The 26,414-nt window shown below is 36.9% G+C and overlaps 1 protein-coding gene across 1 annotated transcript in view; it reads left to right on the plus strand.

The window, feature by feature from the left end:
- Positions 1-26,414, plus strand: part of Col4a1 (Collagen type IV alpha 1) — a 312,472-nt gene that overhangs the window by 188,367 nt on the left and 97,691 nt on the right. The window contains exons 5-9 of the mRNA XM_083112536.1: positions 6,457-6,564; positions 14,855-15,076; positions 18,424-18,612; positions 24,934-25,050; positions 25,685-25,849. Coding sequence (XP_082968662.1) covers positions 6,457-6,564; positions 14,855-15,076; positions 18,424-18,612; positions 24,934-25,050; positions 25,685-25,849 — 801 coding nt within the window. The remainder of the gene's footprint in view (positions 1-6,456; positions 6,565-14,854; positions 15,077-18,423; positions 18,613-24,933; positions 25,051-25,684; positions 25,850-26,414) is intronic.

Raw genomic sequence — 26,414 nt, forward strand, 5'->3', positions numbered from 1 at the left:
AATCAGCCTCCAATTTCTCCCTGTCCAGTCTCTATTATCCATTATCCTCACTCAAATTCTCATCAGTCTCAATCTACATTTTGGTCTTCCTTGCTTTTTTCCTTGATGCAGATTCTCTCTTGATAGTCTTTTGGAAATCCAGTGCTCTTACCTCTTCTCAACAGTCATAACAAGTGATGTGCGTCTGCGCATAAATAACATTCTAAGTGGAGACAATGTGGGCTATGAAATACTCGTAGACAATGTAATCTATGCAAACAAGGTGGTAACCCACGTAGGATTTACATCGGACATAGAGATGAAAGAGATTAACGTGAGTTTCAGTTGTTGAAGAAGTGTGAAAACTACAATTGCTAGCAGTTGTCTGCTAAGAATCAAAACACAATAAATCTCGTGGTTGTCAGTGGCGAAGCTCCTATGAGACTTTTGAGGCTTAGCCTACCCAAAAAATGTTGAAATCAAAATGTTCTTGTACCCTGTAACAATCAAAGTTCGTTAAAACGAATTAAACTATGTAATCCGAACGTTTGGTTCCGCCGATCCTTCCAGATATCTCGTCAGTTAAGCCAGAAGGAGGAGAGCGCGTTCGGTCCGAACCGTGAGGCTTGTGACGAAAAGCCTCGTGTTAAAAGGCAGCTACAGCGTGAGCTCTGCTAAGGTGGAAGGGGAGGGGACTGCCGATTCGCTGGGTAAAAGCGGCTAGCCTCAGAACCGACCTGTTGTGCTTCTAGTCTTCTTGTGCAAAGTGCGTCGTTCACGCGCTGCATTGTTGAATGTTAGTTTACTTCAAGTGCATGCGCGCGTGTGTTTGTGTGTGTGTCACATAGTGTATTTATGTTATAAACATATAATACTGTGAAATTATGTGTTGAAAACTCTAAGAGGATTTGCAGTGAAATAAATGTAAGTGATCAAGACTTCTTGGCTATCAGATGCTTAACCTACGAAATCTTGGACACACTGACTGTACAGATGGAAATACGTTTTGGAGATCTTGAAAAGATAAAAAAAAATGTTGAATTGCTAGACGAGAATAGCTTTGGGGGATATAAACTACATTTTCCTGTGATGAAATTAAATAACCTTCTGTCCACATATCCATTTTTCAACAAAGAACGATTAGAAAATGATTTGAAAAATATCTATGCTGATCTTCAAACAATCTACAAAGAAGTAACACAACTTATCAAGTTGGTCTTGACATTCCCTGTTACAACAGCTTCCTCCGAAAGAAGTATGTGCACCCTCAAGAGAGTAAAAAATTATCTCCGCAATTCAATAAAAAATTAAAGATTAAGTTCTCTCAGTACAATAGCCATTAAAAAAAAAAACTGTTAAATAACTTTCTATTGATCAAGGCTTCAAGGAAAAAGTAATTGATACTTTTGCGACCAACAAGAATCGATGCATGGATCTGCTGTATAAAATAATATAAGCAGATTTTTCAGCCTACCCAGTATTTCCGCCTTAGCTTCGCCACTGGTGGTTGTACTACTTTTGTCTAACGATTGTCATGTGTCTTTGTCTACATTTACTTTTTCCTAACAGTTGATGCTTGAATGAGAATGCAATAATTTTTTCGTTGTAAATAGGATTATTTTCACCTCGAAGTGAACCAACGAACCAACGTGGTTGAGAAATGACACATTTCCTTTACAAGAGCGCTGTAATTTAATTTCAGTGTAGTTTACGTGTATAGACTTGTACTTTATGGCACATCATTGTCAAAACCATTCTAGTCATTGTAATTTTATGCATATAAATTCAGTATATTCCTCCGTATAATGATTTCATCTAATGCCACATTATACAGTTCCGGACGAACTTGAAGGAAGTCGGACCTTATCTTCCTCACGACCTTGAGGAGGCGTGAAGAGGTGCTCTTCGATGTTGCCAATTCCTGAAAGGATAACACATGGATATCACAAATTCCAGAAAGGACAAGCACGTGGATGATGTTTCCAGTTCCTGAAAGGACAACCAGTGGATGTTTTCCAAATCCTGAAAGGACAACCACATGGATATTGCCAATTTATGAAAGGGCAACCACTGGATGTTGTCACTTCCTGAAAGGACAACCACGTGGATATTATATTGCCAATTTATAAAAGGACAACCACGTGGATGTTGTCAATTCCTGAAAGGACAACCACGTGGATATTGCCAATTTATAAAAGGACAACCACGTGGATATTGTCAATTTATGAAAGGACAACCACTGGATGTTGTCAATTCCTGAAAGAACAACCACGTTGATGTAACCAATTCCTGTTAGAACAACCACGTTGATGTTGTCGTTTTCTGAAAGGAGAACCACGTGGATGTTGTTAATCCTTGTAAGGAGAACCACGTGGACAAGTGGTGTCCACACATCTCTTCATGTCTTGTCAAGATTGTGATGAAAAAAAGGCCCGACCTCTTCAAGTTTGTCCGGAACTTATTTTCCAATGATCTTCTGTAATTGATCCTTAAATACTCGATAGTCAAATTGTTTTACAGTGTTCTAATCTGACTCTCAGATAGTTAAGGTCTTGTACAGCTTATTATGAGCTTTACACAAACGCACACACGAACCGCTATAAGTGAGTACTCTTAAGTACCCTTAACGAATCTCAGTCTGTCTTTCACCAGTTATAACGATAAAATCTTGCTAATTATCAGGTAAATCAATTAATCATCGTAATAAGCAATAATATGCATTGGATTGTGACTGTTCACCGGGAGTTGGACGGCAGAGAGCGAAGGACTAGCCTGTTTCCCGAGAGAAGAGGCCGAGCCTCGGGTAAAGAAATATAAAAATACAACTTTGTTACCAATGGTCAGATTCGACTGAAATTAAAGACAGCCCAGCAGCAGATTATCATCGACGAAATTCCCAAAGCAGAATTTGATAGGAGATAAATTAAGCCCGATATTAAAGGTTAAACAGCTAGACTGGATAACAATAGCTACAGACTTCCTGGCACGGTCTTCGGAACGAACGTGCAGGTTACAATGGACCCAGTTTTAGGCTAACCTCTCTTCGAGGTGCTTTTTGAAAGGGTCAAAGAACTCCAATTACACGGGGGAAGATAGCAAGACAAGAGCCTACGACTTGAGGACAATTTAGCAACGCTTGGACAGAGAGGGTACAGTAACGAACCGTTTGAATAGCAAATAAATAGACGAGCAGAGAAGCGGAAGACACAGTATTATTCAGATTTTCTTCGACGCGCTATCAACCAGTTTTTACTCAGATTTTTTCGACGTGTTATCATCGTCAATCTCTCGAGAACCACCCGCGAAAGTATCCGCTTTGTGTCGCACCGTTCCGTGTTGTGTTATTTCGCACGTGTCAGTGTACTATCAATATGGAGTAGAGACAGAGAAAGGCCCTGCTGGGGGGCGTCCGACCCAGTTACCACCTAGGAAGATGCGGAGATCCTATCTTATCGCCCGGAAGCTACCTATTGACCACGCCACAAACATCCACGACTTCACCACGAGGACTTTAGCCTGAGCCGACAAAGGTAAGCCGGAATGGACGTGAAAATGATAAGCTTCGTTCGCCCCGTCGTGACATCCAATGAACTCGCTTAATTACATTAAAAATCTCGAACAGACATTGCTTATTACGGTGATTAAATTGCATCAACTATAATTTTAACATGTAAAACCGTACAGCGTTCAATTATCCATTCATCCAAAGTATTTAATATTCAGATTGTACGACGCTATAAATTGTCAACATAATTATATATCAGTGATCCTCGTTAACCTAAAAATTAACAATATATAGATTAACATTCATTCAACAACAACAACATAAAAGGAGTAGTGTTTTTACAGTGCAGGTTAAGCTCCTATCGGAACAGTTTTTTTTCCGTAAATGCAAAAGTAAATGTCAAATTAAGAACTGTTTAAATTAATGTAGCTAACTGTAAACATGCCGCCGAACTATTATTGTATTAATTACTAATGTATTTTGGATTGCCGAGAAATGAATGCGAGAGTGAAAGTATGAGTGAAAGGGGCAATGATGTAATGTTTATGCATGTGCTCTTTTATAGAGATTACAGTATATATATAGAACTAACCCTGTAGTGTGATTCGTTCTACCCTATGTAATCTCTTGGGCTCCAACTTATGGCACTTACCCTGGGACAAAAGGTAAATAGGTTGTTAATGATTGCCTTTTGTTTATTTGTTTAATTGTTTTTGTGGGTTTGACATTACCATTGTGATGTAGAACCAGAATGACGTCAGGCACGTTAAATAAGTAGACGTAGCCGAGGCGGCAGTTAAAAGATGGCGCCCGAACAATGCGACATGTAGGTTCGACGAGTAATTCCGAACATGGCGACATGTAGGTTCGATGAGTAATTCCGAACATGCGACATGTAGGTTCGACGAGTAATTCCGAACATGTGACATGTAGGTTCGATGTGTAATTCCGAACAAGTGACATGTATATTCGACGAGTAATCCCGAACATTCGACGTGTAGGTCCGAGTAGGCCCGAATATGCGATAATTAGGCCCGAGTAGGCCCGAAGTTTAAATAAGTGTCGATAGTTGGAAGGAAGTTATTAATAGTCGCAAAAAATGAGTTTATTGTGCCATAATTATTCAGCTATAGAGCTATGTGCCTACATGCCTTCGACAGGAACCAAGAGATTGATAGAGGTAGAAAATCAAATATTAATCACTTATTGCAGTTAAAAAAATACCACGCAGGACACCTAGAGTATGAAGCGTTTAGTTCTTTGTAAATCAATTAATCATCGTAATAAGCAATAATATGCATTGGATTGTGACTGTTCACCGGGAGTTGGACGGCAGAGAGCGAAGGACTAGCCTGTTTCCCGAGAGAAGAGGCCGAGCCTCGGGTAAAGAAATATAAAAATACAACTTTGTTACCAATGGTCAGATTCGACTGAAATTAAAGACAGCCCAGCAGCAGATTATCATCGACGAAATTCCCAAAGCAGAATTTGATAGGAGATAAATTAAGCCCGATATTAAAGGTTAAACAGCTAGACTGGATAACAATAGCTACAGACTTCCTGGCACGGTCTTCGGAACGAACGTGCAGGTTACAATGGACCCAGTTTTAGGCTAACCTCTCTTCGAGGTGCTTTTTGAAAGGGTCAAAGAACTCCAATTACACGGGGGAAGATAGCAAGACAAGAGCCTACGACTTGAGGACAATTTAGCAACGCTTGGACAGAGAGGGTACAGTAACGAACCGTTTGAATAGCAAATAAATAGACGAGCAGAGAAGCGGAAGACACAGTATTATTCAGATTTTCTTCGACGCGCTATCAACCAGTTTTTACTCAGATTTTTTCGACGTGTTATCATCGTCAATCTCTCGAGAACCACCCGCGAAAGTATCCGCTTTGTGTCGCACCGTTCCGTGTTGTGTTATTTCGCACGTGTCAGTGTACTATCAATATGGAGTAGAGACAGAGAAAGGCCCTGCTGGGGGGCGTCCGACCCAGTTACCACCTAGGAAGATGCGGAGATCCTATCTTATCGCCCGGAAGCTACCTATTGACCACGCCACAAACATCCACGACTTCACCACGAGGACTTTAGCCTGAGCCGACAAAGGTAAGCCGGAATGGACGTGAAAATGATAAGCTTCGTTCGCCCCGTCGTGACATCCAATGAACTCGCTTAATTACATTAAAAATCTCGAACAGACATTGCTTATTACGGTGATTAAATTGCATCAACTATAATTTTAACATGTAAAACCGTACAGCGTTCAATTATCCATTCATCCAAAGTATTTAATATTCAGATTGTACGACGCTATAAATTGTCAACATAATTATATATCAGTGATCCTCGTTAACCTAAAAATTAACAATATATAGATTAACATTCATTCAACAACAACAACATAAAAGGAGTAGTGTTTTTACAGTGCAGGTTAAGCTCCTATCGGAACAGTTTTTTTTCCGTAAATGCAAAAGTAAATGTCAAATTAAGAACTGTTTAAATTAATGTAGCTAACTGTAAACATGCCGCCGAACTATTATTGTATTAATTACTAATGTATTTTGGATTGCCGAGAAATGAATGCGAGAGTGAAAGTATGAGTGAAAGGGGCAATGATGTAATGTTTATGCATGTGCTCTTTTATAGAGATTACAGTATATATATAGAACTAACCCTGTAGTGTGATTCGTTCTACCCTATGTAATCTCTTGGGCTCCAACTGATGGCACTTACCCTGGGACAAAAGGTAAATAGGTTGTTAATGATTGCCTTTTGTTTATTTGTTTAATTGTTTTTGTGGGTTTGACATTACCATTGTGATGTAGAACCAGAATGACGTCAGGCACGTTAAATAAGTAGACGTAGCCGAGGCGGCAGTTAAACAGTGTTGGCTTTTAGTTGAACGAATTTTCATATTGTTATTCCGACCATATTGAAATAATATTTAACATGTCTGCCTGCATTTCAGGGAAAAATGGGGATGCCGGGCTTCCCGGGAATCAACGGAATTCCAGGCGTTCAGGGGCCACCTGGACCTTCGGGACTGCCTGGCTTGGACGGATGCAACGGGACAGACGTAAGTAGGTTGTTTCTTTGAAATATAGATTCTGAATTAAGGAATGTTAATTTCCAGAAAGGGTACAAGGTTTATCGCAATATCTTAAGCTCCTATCACACGGAACTGGATTTCTAGTTGGAATGCCCTCGTTGGCGATGAACTGACTTTCTAGGTAGAAATCATGGCCGCCTGGCTGACTGCTTGACTGGTTTTGAGGAATAGAACAAGTTCTAATTGCTACTAACTTCTTCGACTAGATTCTGTGGAACAGCCAATCAGAGCAAAGTTTGGCCATGTGAAGATAATCTGTGAGTTTGCAAAGTAGCGTTTTTTGTCTGTGGTTTCCGAGTGCATACAGCACGAGAGGCATGTTTACAATTGAAAAAGCTAAACTATTCTTCCATACGTGTATAGTAAACGTTGTAAAGCATGTATTTTATCAGCGCCGATCTTCTCTACCTAAAACCATTTAATACGAAGCGATATTCCTCTCGGTTGAATAGTTATCGTATTTTAAAAGTGTGAAGTGATACGCTGTTTACATCTCGCGCGGCCGCCATTATGGGAACGAAAGACTATCGACAAGTACGGTATAACAAGTACCTTGTGAGGCGAGAACTAGCAAATGGGTAGCCAGTTCAGCGTCAACTAGAGGATTCCTACTGGATATCCAGTTCCGTGTGATTCAGGTTTTACTTTTAATTTTATGTTTCGGTCTATTTTACATATTGGTATCGGTTTTATTTTTATTTATCATCGAAGTTAACCACTCCGCCATAGAGGTCGGCGATAACGGGAAGGAGAAAATAGAAATGATAAAATCGAAAGAGATGATAAAAACTAGAAAGAAGTTAAAAGGAAATAGTCATAAATAAAGGGAAGAATAAGTACCCATTTTCTAGTTATTCCAGGGGAGGAGTGAAGTGACTCTCCCCCTTTAATAGTAATTAATGATGATGATGATTTGTTTTTTTAAAGTCCACTTTATGCACAGTAAGGCATCGGGACTGGACCTACAGTTTAAAGTGGGATCCGAACCACTTGTGCCTCCACCGGGTATCGAACCCGGGACCCCTTGATTACAAGGCGAAGACGCTACCACTGCGCCATCGGAGAGGCTATAGTAATTAATATTAATTGAATTTTAATATCAAGGGGTAGTATAATTAGAATGTTAGCTTTGGTGCGCCATTTAGTGAGAAATTGATAGGACACCCTTGTATTAGTACGTAGCTACTATTGATCTTCTGGGAAGGAAGAAACCATAGGTAGACACAGGCCTGTACCCATGGGGGAGGGGGGGGGGCCCAATCGTAATTTCAAAAGAGATAACAGCAAATTGTTTTATGTAAAGGCCATCTCACAAGATTAGTTCATCCAGCACGAACCTTATTTTCATCGTGTAAGTTCTTTGAGCCTTATTCCTGAGGCGATCACTGGTCAATCATTTGCACGGTTAGAATTAGTTCATAAATATTTCGAAATATAACACGAAGGTGAAGATACAACTTCTATGGGTCTATGGATTTGTAAAATAACTTAGCAATATGCAGTTCAGTATTACCCGTGTTTCTATTTTGTTACAACCATTGCTACATACGACCACTATTGATTCTCGTTGCCTTAGAATTCCAAATATTACATCATTTATACAGCGTTTAGCTCAATAAATAACATAAAACATAATTAACGTTGTACAAAGTCATTATTATACATTTTTTTAAACCGTTAATAGAAAGTTATTTGTATAATATGAAGTTAATAATTTCAATAAATATATAATTATATTGTGCGGATCCACAGAACCGTCACAACCTTAAATAGGATTATTTGCACCTCAACGACGAACCAAGGTGGTTGAGAAATGACACATTTCCTTTACAAGAGCGCTGTAATATAATTTCTGTATAGTTTACACTATACACGTAAACTGTGTAAACTATGAGTCAATGTAGTCATGGGCGTCGCCAGAAATTTTCCTAGGGGGGGGGGGGTCGAATCGAAGATGTCGAGTACATCCCCTCCGCTCAAGAATATTCTGATACAGACCAGTGACATATGCAGAAGTTTGTCAAAGAGGGGTTCATTTTTTTAAAATTATTGCATTATCGGTATTTTAAATTATGTTATTATTATTATTATTATTATTATTATTGTTACTAGTAGTAGTAGTAGTAGCAGCAGTAGTTTTAGTTTAGTTATTAGTTTATTTTAGCATCCAATAAGTTTATTATATGAATAATATAGTACTTGTTACAACCAAGATTACATAATAGATACTTCGAACATTAGTAGCAGTAGCAGCAGCAAACGCAGTAGTATAAGAAGCTTCAAAACGTGTGAAAGTTACAAATTAGCAGAGTTTCAGTGTTGCAAATTATGAAAGTTTCGTACCAAATTCGATATCTCAAGATCATTTTTAAACAATGACGCAAAATGAGGTGAAATAAAGTGCTTCGTTTATAAATTGCCATGAATTTTAAAAGGTAGATGGACATTTCCAGGGGGGTCGACCGACCGGTTCGACCCCTTCCCCCCTGCTGACGCCCATGAATGTAGTATGGGTTTTTAGTTTGGACAGCACATGTACACGTAGTAGATTTGTACTTTATGGCACATAATTGTCAAAACAATTCTAGTCATTGTAATTTTATGTAATTCCTCCGAGTAATGATTTCCTCTAATGCCACATTATACAGTTCCGGACAAACTTGAAATTTCCCGGGTTGTGGATCAGATTTTCATTCGGCGAAATAAGAAAGCCCCTTTCTCTTCGGTTCAGCCTCTTCTTCCTTCCTTCGCTGCACAGGAAAGCGTGGCGTTTCCTCTATCTCTTTCACCCTCAGATACCGAATGGTGGGAAGGAGAAAAGGGCGGAAGCCGGAAGTTGGCCGAGCAGCGTAGGAGTCCTTGTTAATTCACATTCAGTCAGCTGATAACGCAGATCGCCCTACCTATTCCCCATCCACGCGTTTAAGAAGTGTCTAGCCGAGGGTGTCCAGTCAAATGTAACACTTTAAACACTCTGTAATCGAGGGGTCCCGGGTTGGATGCCTGGTGAAAAAACATGATGGTTCGCATCCTACTTTAAACTAAAGACTATACGGCGGTCTAGTCGGTCGGGCGTCTGATTGCCACGCGGGAGATTCCCGGAATGGGTGTCTCTTCGATGTTTCCAATTCCTGAAAGGACAACCACGTGGATATTGCCAATTTATGAAAGGACAACCACTGGATGTTGTCAATTTATGAAAGGACAACCACTGAATGTTGTCAATTCCTGAAAGGACAACCACTGGATGTCAATTTATAAAGGAACATCTACGTGCATGTTGGCAATTTATGAAAGAACAACCACGTGGATGTTGTCAATTCCTGAAAGCACAACCACGTGCATGTTGACAATTTATGAAAGGACAACCGCGTGGATGTTGTCTAATCCTGAAAGGACAACCACGTGCATGTTGTCAATTCCTGAAAGGACAACCACGTGGATGTTTTCAATTCCTGAAAGGACAACCACGTGGATGTTGTCAATTCCTGAAAGGACAACCACGTGGATGTTTTCAATTCCTGAAAACAACCACGTGGATGTTGTCAATTCATGAAAGGACAACCACTGGATGTTGTTAATTTATGAAAGGACAACCACGTGGATGTTGTCAATTCCTGAAAGGACAACCACTGGATGTTGTCAGTTTATGAAAGGACAACCACTGGATGTTGTCAATTCATGAAAACAACCACGTGGATGTTTTCAATTCCTGAAAACAACCACGTGGATGTTGTCAATTCATGAAAGGACAACCACTGGATGTTGTTAATTTATGAAAGGACAACCACTGGATGTTGTCAATTCCTGAAAGGACAACCACTGGATGTCAATTTATAAAGGAACATCTACGTGCATGTTGGCAATTTATGAAAGAACAACCACGTGGATGTTGTCAATTCATGAAAGAACAACCACGTGCATGTTGACAATTTATGAAAGGACAACCGCGTGGATGTTGTCTAATCCTGAAAGGACAACCACGTGCATGTTGTCAATTCCTGAAAGGACAACCACGTGGATGTTTTCAATTCCTGAAAGGACAACCACGTGGATGTTTTCAATTCCTGAAAACAACCACGTGGATGTTGTCAATTCATGAAAGGACAACCACTGGATGTTGTTAATTTATGAAAGGACAACCACGTGGATGTTGTCAATTCCTGAAAGGACAACCACTGGCTGTCAATTTATAAAAGAACAATCACTTGTATGTTGGCAATTTATGAAGGAACAACCACGTGAATGTTGTCAATTTCTGAAAGAACAACCACGTGCATGTTGGCAATTTATGAAAGGACAACCGCGTGGATGTTGTCAATTCCTGAAAGAACAACCACGTGGATTTACCTTAACCTCATCCACTTTAAACTGTAGTTCCAGTCCAGATTAGCCTATCTGTGCAAAATGTAAGCGCAAGAGAAAAATCAATTAGAAAATTGTTCATTTCAATCAGAAGAAGTTGGAAAGCTTACTTCTTTTGATTTTCATCATTGATTGAGTTGGTGTTTTAAGTCCACTTTATGCACAATAAGGATAATCGGGACTGGACCTACAGTTTAATGTGGGATCCGAACCACTATGTGCCTCCACTAGGTATCGAACCCAGGACCCCTTGATTACATGGCGATGACACACTACCACTGTGCCATCAGGGAAGCTTATCATTTTCATCATATCATCACTCATCCTCCTTGTTGCTATTAGCTAAAAGAGGCAGAAAAGTGATGCTAAAATTCAAATAAGAAAATCAAATCCTGATTTCGTTTTGTGAGCTGTTTCTCCATTTTTCTTTCCTGTAATTTTTTGGCTACAAAATTAACAGTTCATGGGAAAATATCGCTAGAAACGAAACACAGGACACTGTTCCAAAACTGTCGTACGTTAAGTCAAAATATAGGACACAACCACATTTACGGTAAATAATATCTATTACAGAAAATGTTAGCAAATAACATGTAATTGACAAAAATAATGATTTTCTAAATGAATTCTTGACTCAAACTTTAAATCAGGGACGTTCATAGAAAAGAGTTGGGAGGATTTTGTCAGTATCATAATTTTCACAAATTCGAATTCCACTCATTTTTCCCCTCCAAGCACTTAAACACTGTTAATACAGAACTATTTGAAAATTCTCGCTCTGATTGATTGACGGATAAGTTTAATTTTACTTCGCTTTTTTGCCACATGTGGCTAATTGCGACGATAGGTGGTGGATGCTGTAATTAAATTGATGAAGGAAGGAAACCCATGCCAGGATACGAACCCAGGACCCGTAGCGCGTTGTGCTAACCACTCCGCCAGGAAGGTCGGCTTGAAATTTCTCGACTGTTAAGGATACCGAAGATCAGAAAATGATTTGCCAAAATCTGTATCGTGAATGCGCTCTCACTAATAAAATGTAAATATCGCGCATACCACTAGTGAATTGCAAGAACTTGCAATGTGTGCAAAGCAACAAACGACACGTGTTGTGTCAGTTCTCTACGAAATGATTCATTTATTTCTTAAGGCTTGTTTCCAGTGTTGCTTGTTGAGGAAAACTGTATCTCTATTTAATCTCATTCCGAATAAGCTGAACTGAATCATATCTTAAGTTGCTGTGGGATCACGCGTATGTGTGTGAATCACATCTTTGAATCTGACATCTCTAAAAAACATACATTATTTTGCCCCATTTTAGCACTTGGGATAATTTTAATACATTTCTGAAGAGAACTTTTTTTTTATAATCGTGGAAACTTTTTCAATGCCCTTGTATAAATAATCTACTGTGTGTGCATATAGTAAGTAAAAGTTTTGTTCAATTGATGATTCATTTTTTATTTTAAAATGCATATAACCAAAAACTGCAGGTCAAAGCTGAATGATCAAGATTCATGTTTTATTTGAGAGAATGTATGTAAACTTTTGTACATGTCACTGCAGTTGTTGTAGAATCCGGAGTTTGAAAACTTTTTTTTGTAAACTGCTTCAAACACTCAATCTTCATTTATGCTTTCATTCATGTGCTAGTATGCCCATTCCTTAAAAGATACATAGAATTGTTTTATCTGTTACCTTGCTAGAACTGCATTTGTATGACGCAACATGCCTTCGAAGCAATGAAATGTGTGGAACATCTTGCTGTTCCAGGCTATCAAACTGTGTAACATGTTATCACAGATGAATGTGGCTTTGTTGAGCTTGGAGCTATGTTTAGTCTAACAGTTTAGGCCATTGCTCTTTCGGCAGCAACACTTGGTGTCATAAACACTTTAAACAGACCAGCCAGATCTGCATGAAGCAGAAAAAAATGGCCTCCTTTAAAAATAACTTGGTGCTAAAACGTTGTTGTGTTTATTTAGTTTCCTTCACCCAACCATCAGTTGCTGGAAGAGTATGTGTACATTGCTAATTTTTTGCACAGTAATTCTCTTGAGAAAGGTCAATTTTGTTTAAATTGTATTATGTAATACTTCTTATCTCAGAGTAATCTTTCAACAGATACAGACCATATACCAGACTGTTAAATCTGGCAGTTCAGTCAAGTACTGGCAGAGCCAGCCCTGCGCAGATAAATTTGAGGCAATTCTGTACAAATAAATTTATCACCTACAACTTCTATATGTGTATTTCATAAAAGAAATGTTCTTAAACACTTTCAAAGCTGCTAATAAGATGTCAGACAATGTTGGTACCATACATCTTTGCAACGTCAACAATCGACACTTCGAGATTCAACATCAATTGTCTGTTTGGAAAGTTACTTTTTGAAAGTAATTTTAGTCACAGTTACTCATTTTAAAAAGTTGTTCAGTTATAGTTTCTACTAGTACTTTAAAAGTAACTAAGTCATTTTTACAATTACTTTCTGCTGGAAATTTTCTGGCAAACGAAACAAAATAAATCAATGATCATTAATTGTAATAAAATAAATATATGAAGACTTCCATGTGTGATATTTATGTTTCTAATACGTAATATAAGTCTTTGTGTACTTATATTATTACAACAAATAATTTCAGATTCACACACAATTAAGCCTTACAATATTCACTATCATTCTTGATATGCTTATGCGAAACCAGGAACGAACATTGTCTGACCTTTCGACAAGAAAGGAAATTTGAGTGAAAATTAAAACGTTATTATTTCTCTCTTTGTCATATTCTAAAGTGAGCCAGCCAACAAAAATGTCAGATCAAAATTTTGTTCCAGTCCGCTACTGATCATATATCTAAAAATCCGGCACTATATTGTCTTTCAGAAGGAAAATATGTTCAGATTAATTCAATACTGACATAAATTAAGGTCATAACTTATTAAAAATTAGCATGAAATTGTGGTCCAACTAGGGATCAAATGTGATTTATCCATACCCATGAAAAAATGGGTAAATGGATGAATAAAGATTATGATTTTCATATTCTGTGCCACTGGCTACACGCTGACCTCTGATGTCCATGACTTAGATATTTGAGATAAGCGTTTTTTTTCTTACATAATGTATTCTCTGTGTACGATAACCTATGAGTAGAGGCATGCATATTTCGTTTTTGGCGAAAACACGAAATGTGAAATAACACGTTGTAATGTTAATTCTTCATGTTTCTGAAAGGTGGGAGGTTCATTTTCCTACCCTGTTTTGTCACGAAATGATGCGAAATGAACTGCAAAATGCGAAATAGACTCATAAACACGAAATTTACCGTTTTTATACCGACGCGACACTTTCTGAAATCTGAAGTATCCTGTGAGTTATGCAATTCACGGAAAATTGATTAATTCTGCTGTAAATATTTGAAAAGCAAAAATGGACTCATTTATACAGGAATAAACTAATATTCTGGTAATGATTTAATGCGCTATTAGAAGGGATATATTTATTTTGTGTAATAGTGCAGTTTTTAAATAATATTTGGGATAATATTCACATTTTTAAAACCAAAATGTGTTTTTATACGGCACTTTTTCACCGCTATAACAGCGAAATTTCATTTTATTTACCGTTTTCGAACCCCAAATTGATTCTGTTTTTGTACCGAAATTTTGCTTTTTTATTAACCAAAAATATGTGCCACTACCTATGAGTTAGATTAATGGCATATGTGGAACATAATATGATATTGTCGATATTGAGATTCCATGCTAAAGCTAGAGGTTATGTAGCATGAACATTTAGTCTAGTGTTTGAAAATTTATTGTACTGTAATGTAATGTGAACTTAATGTTAATTTATTATTTTCTCTCTTTCCAATATATGGTCAAATAGGGGTCTCCTGGTGTACCTGGTTACCCAGGTGATACTGGACCTCGGGGTCTGCCGGGCACACCTGGATCGAAAGGAGAAAAGGGAGAACCTGCATTCAGTGGCTTGTACCCAAAAGGACAGAAAGGTGAGCCAGGCCTAGATGGAGTTCGTGGAATCCCTGGTCCGCCAGGTTTGCCTGGATCGAGAGGAATACCTGGAGAAAAAGGAGATCTAGGGCCTCCGGTAAGTTTAATAATAACAAAACTTTAGCATAAAAATTCCATCATTCAAGAAATAAAAACAATGAAGAACCAGTAATAAAAATAGAAAATGAACACTTCAAATATACAAATTCCATCAAATGCTTATAGGTATTTGGATACAAGAAAATCTCAACTGGGACATACATATTGAGCACGGCCGTAGACAGGAAAAAATTTCGGGGGGGGGGTTCATTCATAATTGTTCCCAGGGCGTCGCCAGAAATTTGAATAATAGAAATAATAATAATAATAATAATTGTACAATAATAATTAAAATTTCATAATAATAAAACAATTTTATTCCATAATAATAATACTAATAATAATTATTATTATATTATTGTTATATCCTTGAGGGAGCTTACTCAATCCAGCATAAGTTTTTTTTGTTTTTTTTTTACGTTTCATACAGTGTGTACTGATATGCACAATTATTTTACTTCGTCATTAAACTTTAGATACCTTCAAGAAAAAACTTTAAAAGTTAGATGGAAATTTTAGTCATAAAGTTTTTGTTGTTTGACTTTAAAATTAAATTTTTGGAATTTTGAAAAGTGTGGAACCAGTTATTCTCTTTAAAAGCTTAGCCTGGTGCATGGATTGTAACCTCAATCGCGAACGTAATGCGCTACGAATCTGGAGGCACTAGGTTTGAACTCCTATCAAGGGGGATTTTCGACTTTATCGGACGGGGAATTTAAAAGCTGGAAAGGGAATTTTGGGACAATCATAAGGGAATCTTATTCCTTGTGACTCAGGAGCAACACTGGAAAGATGACAGCAGAAGTGATAATGGAGGGGTCGCCGGTGGGCTGCGATTCAGAGAATCAATCCTGTTTCACTCAACTTTCAGAATTCCAAATGTATGAAAATTCTAGCTCGATCGTTTCAACATTGTCTCCTTGTATTTTTGTGATGCTTCGAAAAAAAATTGAAAATTTGTTACAGATTTTGGTTTCTGAACATCCATTAATCCAACATGTCAGAAGTTTCGGGGGGGGGGGGTTGAACCCTAGAAACTCCCCCTCTAAATACGGCCATGATATTGAGCACCTAGCAGGGAAATTAAGCAAAACCATATATGGCATACGAACCTTATGAACCATAATAAACAGGGAGACAATAAGAATAACATATTTCAGTTTTTTCCAGTCGCAACTAACATATGGAATTGTTATGGGGGAATGCTAGAAACAATGCAAAAATTTTTATTTTGAAGAAGAGAGTAGTACGAATTATGGCAGGAAAGAAAATAAATGAACCATGTAGGAAAATCTTCAGGGATCTTGGCATCCTACCATTACCTTCCCTATATATGTATATTACATTCACTGTCCTATGTAAAACAAGATATGTCTAGTTTCTCCAAACGTGTCAAGGAAGTACATCAATACAACACAAGAAAAAATCACAAATCTGGTTATACAAACTCATAATACCACTCTTCTTGAAAAAGGTCCTAAAGTCGTAGGTATCCATCCACCAGTATAATAAATTACCTGATCACATGAAAACAACGGAATCAAGTACCCAATTTAAGAGGGAATTAACAAAATTCTTATTACGACATTGTTTTTATTCAATAAATGAATTTCTAAATTTGTGAATATTTATAATTATATAAATTGTCGACAAAGAGAGATTTTACAGAAAAGGTTATTATACCACTTATATTATCATATATGAATTATTCACTATATGCTATTATTGTGCCTAAATGATTATTAATCAGTTCTTTATATATTTTGCATTCTTCCCCTTTCTTCCATGTTGTATAAGTTACATATTTAAATTTACATTTTATTTTGAATTATAAAACTTCCTTCGCTTATTATTGTGCTCGCCTTAAATATTATATGAAATTTTATTCCTATAGTGTATTCTTCCTTTATATGGATTTCTTTCATGTAGAAATTCTTTAAATCATTATTGTAATTCCTATCTAAATTTGTATTAATATTTTATTACTGTTTGTTTTATTATATGATGATTTCCAACTCTATGGACATTGGTCAACGAAAATAAACAATTATTATTATTATTATTATATGGCATTGTATATTAACCATATGTCCCACACCATGGCCATGCACTGTAAGGCATCAAGCTTTGAGACCAAGCTACGGGACATGTGCTGGTTTGATATGGAGGAAAGGGTAACATCTTTTCTCCTGAGATTTCGGCCAGTGTATGGGACTGGTGCTTCAGAGGAAATTGGGGAGCTACGTATGAGTAGCGTAACCCGGTCATGGAAACCTACAACAACAACTGGGGTTTCGTCATGCTGACCACACTTCACCCCATAACTGGTTGGATGTTCACCCACCTCTGCTGAGGCATGTGGGAATGAGGTTGATGGTCAGTAGGTAGGTAGGCCCTGGCCCTTACTGACTGTTGCAATACAGGTTATTATTATTCTGTTCATTATTTACATTAACGATATACTTAATGTTCTCATGTTGTTTATAGTAAATAAATTTCCGTGCATAAGGTTGTATACCTGGTTATAGTATTCAGAGAGAAAAATATGTCATAATAATTAATAGTATTTAAAAATATTAAAAAGGTTATTTTTCTTATTTACTTGTTGTAACATATAAAAGATGTCCATAAGAAAAATGCTTGCTTGGATCTTTTCATATGTATTGTACTTAACTTTTCCTTTTATATTTACTGAGATATTACTTAGATAAGCCTTTTGTTTAATTTATGGCTAATGTTATATGTTGAAATGATGATGTACAAATAATTAGACTTACTTTTTTTAATAAGGTGCAAATAAATCAAACCGAAATTATTTCCAAAAATATATTTTTTATATATGCATGTGTCCAAACTATAACCTTTTTCATGTTAGAGGGAATAAAATACGCGGTTGATAATTAAGAGGACGTAAGTGAGTACTAAAAGTATTTCCACGAAACTTACTTGTAAATGTTCTATTAATTTCGGTGGTCTCTGCCACTAGAATATTTACAAGTAAGTTTTGTAAAAATCTTTTTAGTACTAACTTACAACTTCTAAATATAACTTTTTGTTTTTAATTTTTTCTAAAAAATTTACAGCAATTCTGATAAACGTTAACAAAAGTTTCATAACATCTGCTAATATGAAGTTCATAATTAAAAGAATAAGGTAGCATTTTTAAGTTCATATTGTTAACAAATTCAAATGGAACTTCATGCAAATTTAAATAAAGCTTGATGAATGTTAAGAAATAATGACTGCACACAGTATGGCAAGAAGTTACTTTTCAATTTATAGCATTATATTGGAGCAGATTTCTTACCTGCCTTTCATATTATTTACTGCCTTTTTTCTTTATAGGGCCCAACCGGACCACCAGGATCCAAAGGTGAAAAGGGCAATATGGGACTTGGATATGAAGGGCAAAAGGGCGAGAAAGGATTAAAGGGGGAGAGAGGTCTCAGAGGAGATTCGGCCATTTTACCCTTCACAGAACCTAAGGGAATTAGTGTTGGACCACGTGGTGAACCGGGTGATAAAGGAGACAGGGTAAATAGTATTTTACATAATACCTCAGTATTAGTATATACAGGATTGTTAAAAAAATGATGGTGCAAACGTAATGCTCATTTGATGAAAAGATTCTCTCGGGCTATCGACCAGGTGAGTTGTGGGAAAGATTCCAAGCTTTTGAGAGCTAACGTCACTCTCATCTTCAGGGTAGCCTACATATTCTCACACAGTCCATATCTTTCTCCTATGTCTTCCCATTTGTTCACTGGGTTAACTTAGGGCATTCACCTTTTATGTGAGCACAGTTGCGAATTCAAAAGTTATACAGGGTGCATTCAAAACATAACTGGAAAAGTAGTATAAAAAATCTAAAATACGACCGTGATTGTTATATGTTTGTTATTTTGTGAAGTCATCTGTAAGCTATTCATAGTTAAGCCTGGCACACCTGCCTCGTGCATGGGATGCTGGGAAACAGTTACACAAGAGGTGGCATCATTGCAGGAGTGCTCCAAGCTGGAGCAGCAAAGTGCCGTAAGATTTTTTTTTTTTTTGAGTGAAGGAGTGAAACCGATAGAAATTCGTCGCCGCATGACAGTTCAGTACGGTGACAACTGTATGAGTCGATCACAAGTGTACGAGTGGGCTGAGAAGTTGAAACAGGGCATAACCAGTGTTGAGAATTCTCCACGTCCAGGTCACTCTGTTACTGTAGTCACGGAAAGCAACATTGCTCAAGTGGAGGATTTGATAGGGGAGAACCAGCATATTACTGTCGGTGAAATTGCTTCCCAGATAGAAGCATAATGTAAAAGTACCACCTACTCCAACCTTTTGCATGACAAACTGAAACCAGCCATTCTGCAGAGACGATGTGGTCTGGAGTCCATTGGTGTGCTCTTGCTCCATGACAATGCGAGACCACATACTGCCAGTGTCACATTGTCTACAATCGAGGACCTAAAGTTTGAGTGCTTACCCCACCCTCCATAATTGCTCGATCTTGCACCTACCAATTTCCACACCGTTGGCCAACTGAAAGATGGACTAAGTGGATCAAGGTTCCAGAATGATGACGGAAGTCCTGTCAGCAGTGCATGAGTGCTTACACATGCATCCAAAAGATTTTTTTCCCCTATGGAATCAATGCCCTTATCAAGTGCTATCGTAGGTGCATTGAACTAGGGGGGCGGACTATGTTGAAACATAGTACTGTAGTTCTTTTGGTGCTTTAATAAATATTTGTTACAACATATTTCCGGTTATATATTGAATGAACCTTGTAGTTGGGAGGGTCAAATTTGAGTCTGTATCTCACCAAGAATCAATTCTAGCATACACTTGTGCTGTTTTGTGTAAACAGCATACTATAAACATGAGCCACGATGACTTCCATGTTCTTCCACATTCTATACTTATGCAAAAAGAGGGGTTGTTATCATAACTCCTCCCAATGTCACGATAAACTGAATGTTCGGATATGAGGAGTAAAGTGAACAAAGAGAATAAAAAGTTATTCCCTCAAGGGGTCTCAGGTTCGATCCCCTTATCAGGCATATTGCACAGTAACAGATCCAAATTTAAACTGTAGTTCTGATTACTCTATCATAAACATAAATCAATTTTTAGAAGAAAATATTCTCCAGCCTATTAATCTTGGTGTTAAAAGACAGAACATTTGAGTCTTCAAAAATATTAGGCATAATAATATATCCAAACACATGGCAGTTGGGAGGGCGATCATCCCTATTGCCCTCTCCGTAAATCCACGCCTGTGTGACAGCTCGTGTGTGTATTACTGTAATGGAATTCTAGATTTGACTTCACATAATGGAGGAATAGAAAACCATACAGTTCACAATCCTAAATTACATTTTGTGTAAATTTTGTAACAATCACTACATCATTTTGAAGTAGCATTTCCATACAAAACATACGAACAACCCATTAATTAAACCAACTGAACTTCCTGGATAAGCAAAGGGGAAAAAAATCCTGTGAAACAAAAAGAAAATTGTATAAAGAAATCCACAAAAACAAAAATCCCATACTTAAAGACCACTAAAAAACATATGTAAATATCCTCAGGAAGGTAATAAACAATGCGAAGAAATTAGCCATTGTAGATAAAATAAACAAATCTGCAAATAAATCAAAGAAACTATGGGAAATTGTTAATGATGAAACTGGTAAGAAAAGAAAGAACGTGAATGAAAGAATAGAAATAATGTCCGATGGAGAGAATATAAGCAATCCCCTTGATGTAACACAAATTTTTAATACATATTTTGTTAACATTCCCAATACCGTAAATAAAAATCCAGTAATCTCTACACAGATTAAGAACATATGTAATATTTAAGCAGTCCCCGAAACACAAACACTATGTTTCTCACCCCAGTAACTGAGGGAGAAGTCGAGAAAGTAATTATAAATTTTAAAAAATAAGTATTCATCAGGGCCAGATGAATTTTCAAGTTCTCTACTTAAAAAAGGTGCAAATAGTATTTTACAACTACTAGTAAGTATTTGCAACACACCTTTAGAAAGAGGTATTTTCCCTAGTGAGTACAAAATAGCAAAAGTGAGGCCATTATTCAAAAAAGGCAACAAAGAGAAATGCTCAAACTTTAGGCCAAACTCTCTTTTGTCAGTTTTCTCTAAAGTAATAGAGAAAATTATGCTAAATAGATTATTAACTTTCATAGAAAAATATAAAATTCTATCCAAACATCAATTTGGATACCAAAAAATTAAATCAATATCAGAAGCTATTTTCGAATTTACAAATAACATACTAAAATTGAGAAACAAAAAAAAAATGCATATGTATGGATTATTTTTAGATTTTACCAAAGCATTTGATTTGGTACAACATGACATTTTACTAGATAAAATGGACCATTATGGAATCAGGGGTTTAGCAAAAAAAATTGTTCACTTCCTATTTAAAAGACAGATAGATGTCACTTCCTATTTAAAAGACACATAGATGTCAGTATGTAGATATTAACAAAATCAAATCAGACAAATTATTCCTCAAAACAGGTGTATCGCTAAGTTAAATTCTAGGACCAGTTTTATTTTTACTATACATAAATGATCTTCCAGAAACTTTATCAGGGTATAAACAATACTTTTTGCGGATGATGCAAACATCATAGTAAAAAGCCTGGAATATGAGCAACTTCAAAAGAATTCCGTTTCAACAATGACACAACTAAACACCTGGCTAAACAGTAACAAGCTTTCCTTAAATGTTAATAAAACAGTCGTAGTAAATTTTAATCCAGTAAATCAAACAAAAAACTTAAATGTATTTATTAAAAATGAAGTGGTCAAATATAGCAATGCAATAAAATTCTTAGGAGTATGGATAGACACAAACCTGTCTTGGGATATGCAAATTACTATTTTAACTAAAAAGTTAGCTACATGATGAGAATTGTGAGAAATCTTTTATCTTTAAATGATTTAGGGACAGTATATTTTGGACAGATTCAACCTGTACTTACATATGGTATCTCTTTCTGGGGCAGTTCACCAAATATGCAGAAAGTTTTTATTTGGCAAAAACGGATATTAAAAATTAAAAATGTATCCCTCTCAAGGCCAACAAAACAAATTTTCAATGAATTTAAAATATTACCTCTTCCATGTTTGTACTTATTAGAAACATTGTACTTTATTCATACACATTTTAAAATCTTCTCAAAAAAATCTGGACACACACAAATACAGCACTCGTAAGCAGAACTCCCTCCACCTTTCTACTGTCCGCACATCCAGAACACATAATGGTCAGTGGCGCAACCACAGGGGAAGGAATTGCCCCCTCCAACCTTGGTCGAAAATGAGTTCTGGGGGGGGGCAAGGGAAGCAAACATTGATGGCTAAGTGTACCTGCAGGGGGCAATAACCGCCCAGAACTTAAAATGTTATGCAAATAAAAATACTTTTCGTAAAATTATCTTGCTCGCTTCACTTGCAATGCTGGTCCTGGCTTCAAATCAGAGCTTGAGCATGGATGTTTACGAGTATCCATTCATCATTTTCATCATGCCATCATTCATCCCCCATCTTAACAAATTAGCCAAAGTGGCACAAGAAGTGAAGTAAAATAAAGCAAACCAATAATAATAATAATAATAATAATAATAATAATAATAATAATAATAATAATACTGTGATAACATAATTAGTAATATTATTATTATTAACATTAATATTATTAACATTCTTATTATTATTATTATTGGTACATTAATCCTGGTACCCCCCCGCAGACAAAAAATTGTGGTTGCACCTCTGATAATGGTCTAGTATTTCAAGGTGTAAAACTTTATAACAAACTGCCAGAGGAATTCAAGAATCATAATCCAACTAAATTTAAAATGACAGTAAAGAGCTTGCTAATGAAGTATTTGTTTTACAGCACAGAGGAGTACTTAGATCATATTTTTCATTAATAGACATAACCTTTCATTTTTCTTCTATTTTTTATGTTATGTTATTTTATACTCTTTTATACTTTTCAATATGCTTAAGTATGTGTTAATTCCTTTGTAGTCAAAATTATACACATAATTGATCTATCCCATTGCAACAGATTTGGTGTTTTAGCAACGGTCCATTCCAGGATTCGGCCAGGGAAGCTAGGGGAATTTACGAGCCAAGAGCTCGACCTAACGTTACCTGGTCTTGTTTACCCGTTGCAGTTACCAATGATCAGATATTAATTTCTAAACCCTGCAGATAAGGGAAACAAACATAGATTTTAACATGTTTAATTAATAAAGACATAAACCTAACATACTTACACAAGAAAAAGGATACACTTGTTACACATGATTGGTACTTATCGCCACACACGATTGTACACTTATAACACAATACTGTCCCGGGTTCGAACTCTTATGCACACAATCTACCGTGTAAGGAGTAATATTAACAAATGAAAATTATATTAAAGAGGAAATAAAAAGTAGGCTTAATTCAGGAAATGCATGTTACTTCTCTCTTCATAAACTTTTGTCTTCTCGTTTAATATCTAAGAAACTAAAAGTTAAAATATACAAAACAGTAATTTTGCCTGTAGTATTATATAGATGTGAAACTTGGTCCCTTACATTGAAAGAGGAACATAAATTGAGAGTATTTGAAAATAGGATCCTTAGGAAAATCTTTGGACCTAAAAGGGATGAGGAGACAGGTGAGTGGAGAAGGTTACATAATTTAGAACTACATAATTTGTATTCATGTCCAGACATTATTAGAATAATTAAATCAAGAAGACTTAGGTGGGCAGGCCATGTGGCACGAATGGGAGAGGAAAGAGGAGTTTACAGGATTCTTGTTGGGAAACCTGATGGTAAGAGACCTGTAGGAAGGCCAAGACGAAGATGGAGGGACAACGTCGAGATGGACCTAAGGGAAATCGGTAGGGATGGAAAAGAGTATATAGATCTTGCACAAGATAGGGACAGATGGAAGGCCTGTGTTGCTGCAGCCATGAACCTTCGGGTTTAAGAAGGCTAGAGAGTTAGTTAGTTAGTTAGTTAGTTAAGTTACTCTATTCCAAGTCTCGTCATGCACTTTGGAGGATAATGTTCCTTTTCGAGCCTAGCCGCACACTGTTGGCGGGTACTCTGTATTTCCAGTCTCGTCACACACTGTCCTTTCTTTCAAAACTATATCCCAAAACTGTAGGTTTTGGTGGATCACGTGCCCCCCTGGCCCAATCAGATTGTCCGGCGTCGTTTTGACCAAGCCGTGGGAATAGCATCTCCTGGTCATTCTCTGGGTCCTCCAGTTTCTGCCATATGTTCCCTAAATTAGTTCAGCGACGATGGGCAGTGTCCAGTCGAAGGGATACAGGGCTCATTTGTCACTTCTTGCATTCCTTCGTCCTGGTCCCTCCCTGGCTGGGAAGAGAAGAGCCCACACAGGAAGAAACTTGGTTCCCAACTTTCCGAAGGAAAGTATTCTCAACTTTGAGCAACATAGAATTGCTATACCATATCATAGTGCTATTTGTACTCATATGATCAAGTGGATGGAAATAAATAATATCAAATGAAATCAAATCAAATATTCACCATATGCTACCATCAAAAGACAGAGGTTAATAAAGTATTTGTTTTTTCAAAGCTTTTCTTCAAATTCTTTATGCTCACATAATCAAATCGACATTGGACTACCATTTAAAGTAGAATTCGAACCACTTGTCTACAAAGTAATATAGTCAACTGCTACAGTGTCAAGGAAAACTCCTTCAAAATTTAAAAATCACTGTCGTGCTTTAAAAAGTATGTTCAATTTTATTAGCTTACATTGTTATTTTGTGTTTTCTTTAAGGGTGAATCAGGACCGCAAGGACAAAAAGGTGAAGCTGGTATGACTGGAGATCCTGGTATTCCCGGAGATGTTGGAATGAAAGGAGAAAAGGGATTGCCTGGTGCTCCAGGGCCTAGGGTCTGTATTAACAAACTTTTTTTTTTTTAAATATTTGTTTTGGTTCTTTTGTTCTGGTTTATTGACTTATATTTTCTCATTACTTGGCATTCTTTGATGTAGTAAAAATTATATAAGTACACTACAACCAATGCTAATATATTTCTTATATTGTATTTTAGTATGGATTTTTCACATACAGGCACTGATGTTTGAAGGGGGCTGATGGGCCTACAGTCCCCCCCATTTTTTTTTGACAAAATCAAAGTTTTTCAAACAAAACCAAAATGAACTGCTGCAGATGCTAATAATTTTTATTGGTGAAATATGCATATTATATGCATTTGCGAAGATTTAAACCTCAATTCAATTAAAATCAATAATAATTTTCAGATAAATTAATTTTGTTTTTTACATGAAGTAGTGCCACTTTTAGTGGAATTCCCCAATAATAAAATGTAAGGCAGCTTTTGAAAATTGTGACATAAACTTAAGGCAATAAAGAAAACTGTTTGGCTATAAATCTGAATGTTATCCTTTAGTTGTCGAATATTTAATTATTTTCAAAGTATAATTCTAGGCAAAATTAGAATTGAGCATTTGAATCTTTAAGCTGAAAAAGTATGTTCTTTGACATGTTTCAAACTTCTCGTAGGGTAGAGATGGATATGCCGGCCCACCTGGACCTCCAGGACAGAAAGGCGACCGAGGTGTGGATGGGCTTGATGGGCTACCAGGACGTTCTGGACCGAAGGGAGAGCCAGGATTGGATGGGCCACCTGGTCTGCAAGGGTTGCGAGGCCCTCCCGGACCACCTGGGGTAAGCAATAAAAGTTCATTAACCACTTGCCTGATTGACCTGAGCTAACTCGGAATTTGTTTTAGCTATCTCGTTAAAATCTTACAACTACAGTGCACTTTTTGGCCTACCCGAACAGTCTCGTTTGAGCTTTAATAGGTGTTAATTCCCATTTTGGCCACTAGGTGGAAGGTGTAGATAGCTTGTCGAGGTACTGCTGCCATCTACAGGATTCCCGTGATACTACGTAGTTGTCACCTTTCCAGTGATGTGAGAGGAAAGAAGGTTCCACGTGAGTCAAGATACTATTGCCCACATCGCGATGTTGCACTCTGTGTTAGCCCCTGCTTGCGGGTTTATCACACTGTGGATAACATTTGATGTGAGACAATATGTGTGATAGTCTTTAAACTTGGACAACATTAAAATGTGAAGACATTTTATTTTCGACAGTTTATATGATATTTTCAAACATTTGTAGTACTTTCCTTATATGTACGAGGGGTGTAAGGGATGACTTTCCACATAGTACACCCAAATGTCAACCTCACTTTCATGTTAGTACACCCTGGACTGAAGACTAATG

The sequence above is a fragment of the Lepisma saccharinum genome, chromosome 26 (genome assembly GCF_977018435.1).
Source record: "Lepisma saccharinum chromosome 26, izLepSacc3.1, whole genome shotgun sequence".
Lineage (NCBI taxonomy): Eukaryota > Metazoa > Arthropoda > Insecta > Zygentoma > Lepismatidae > Lepisma > Lepisma saccharinum.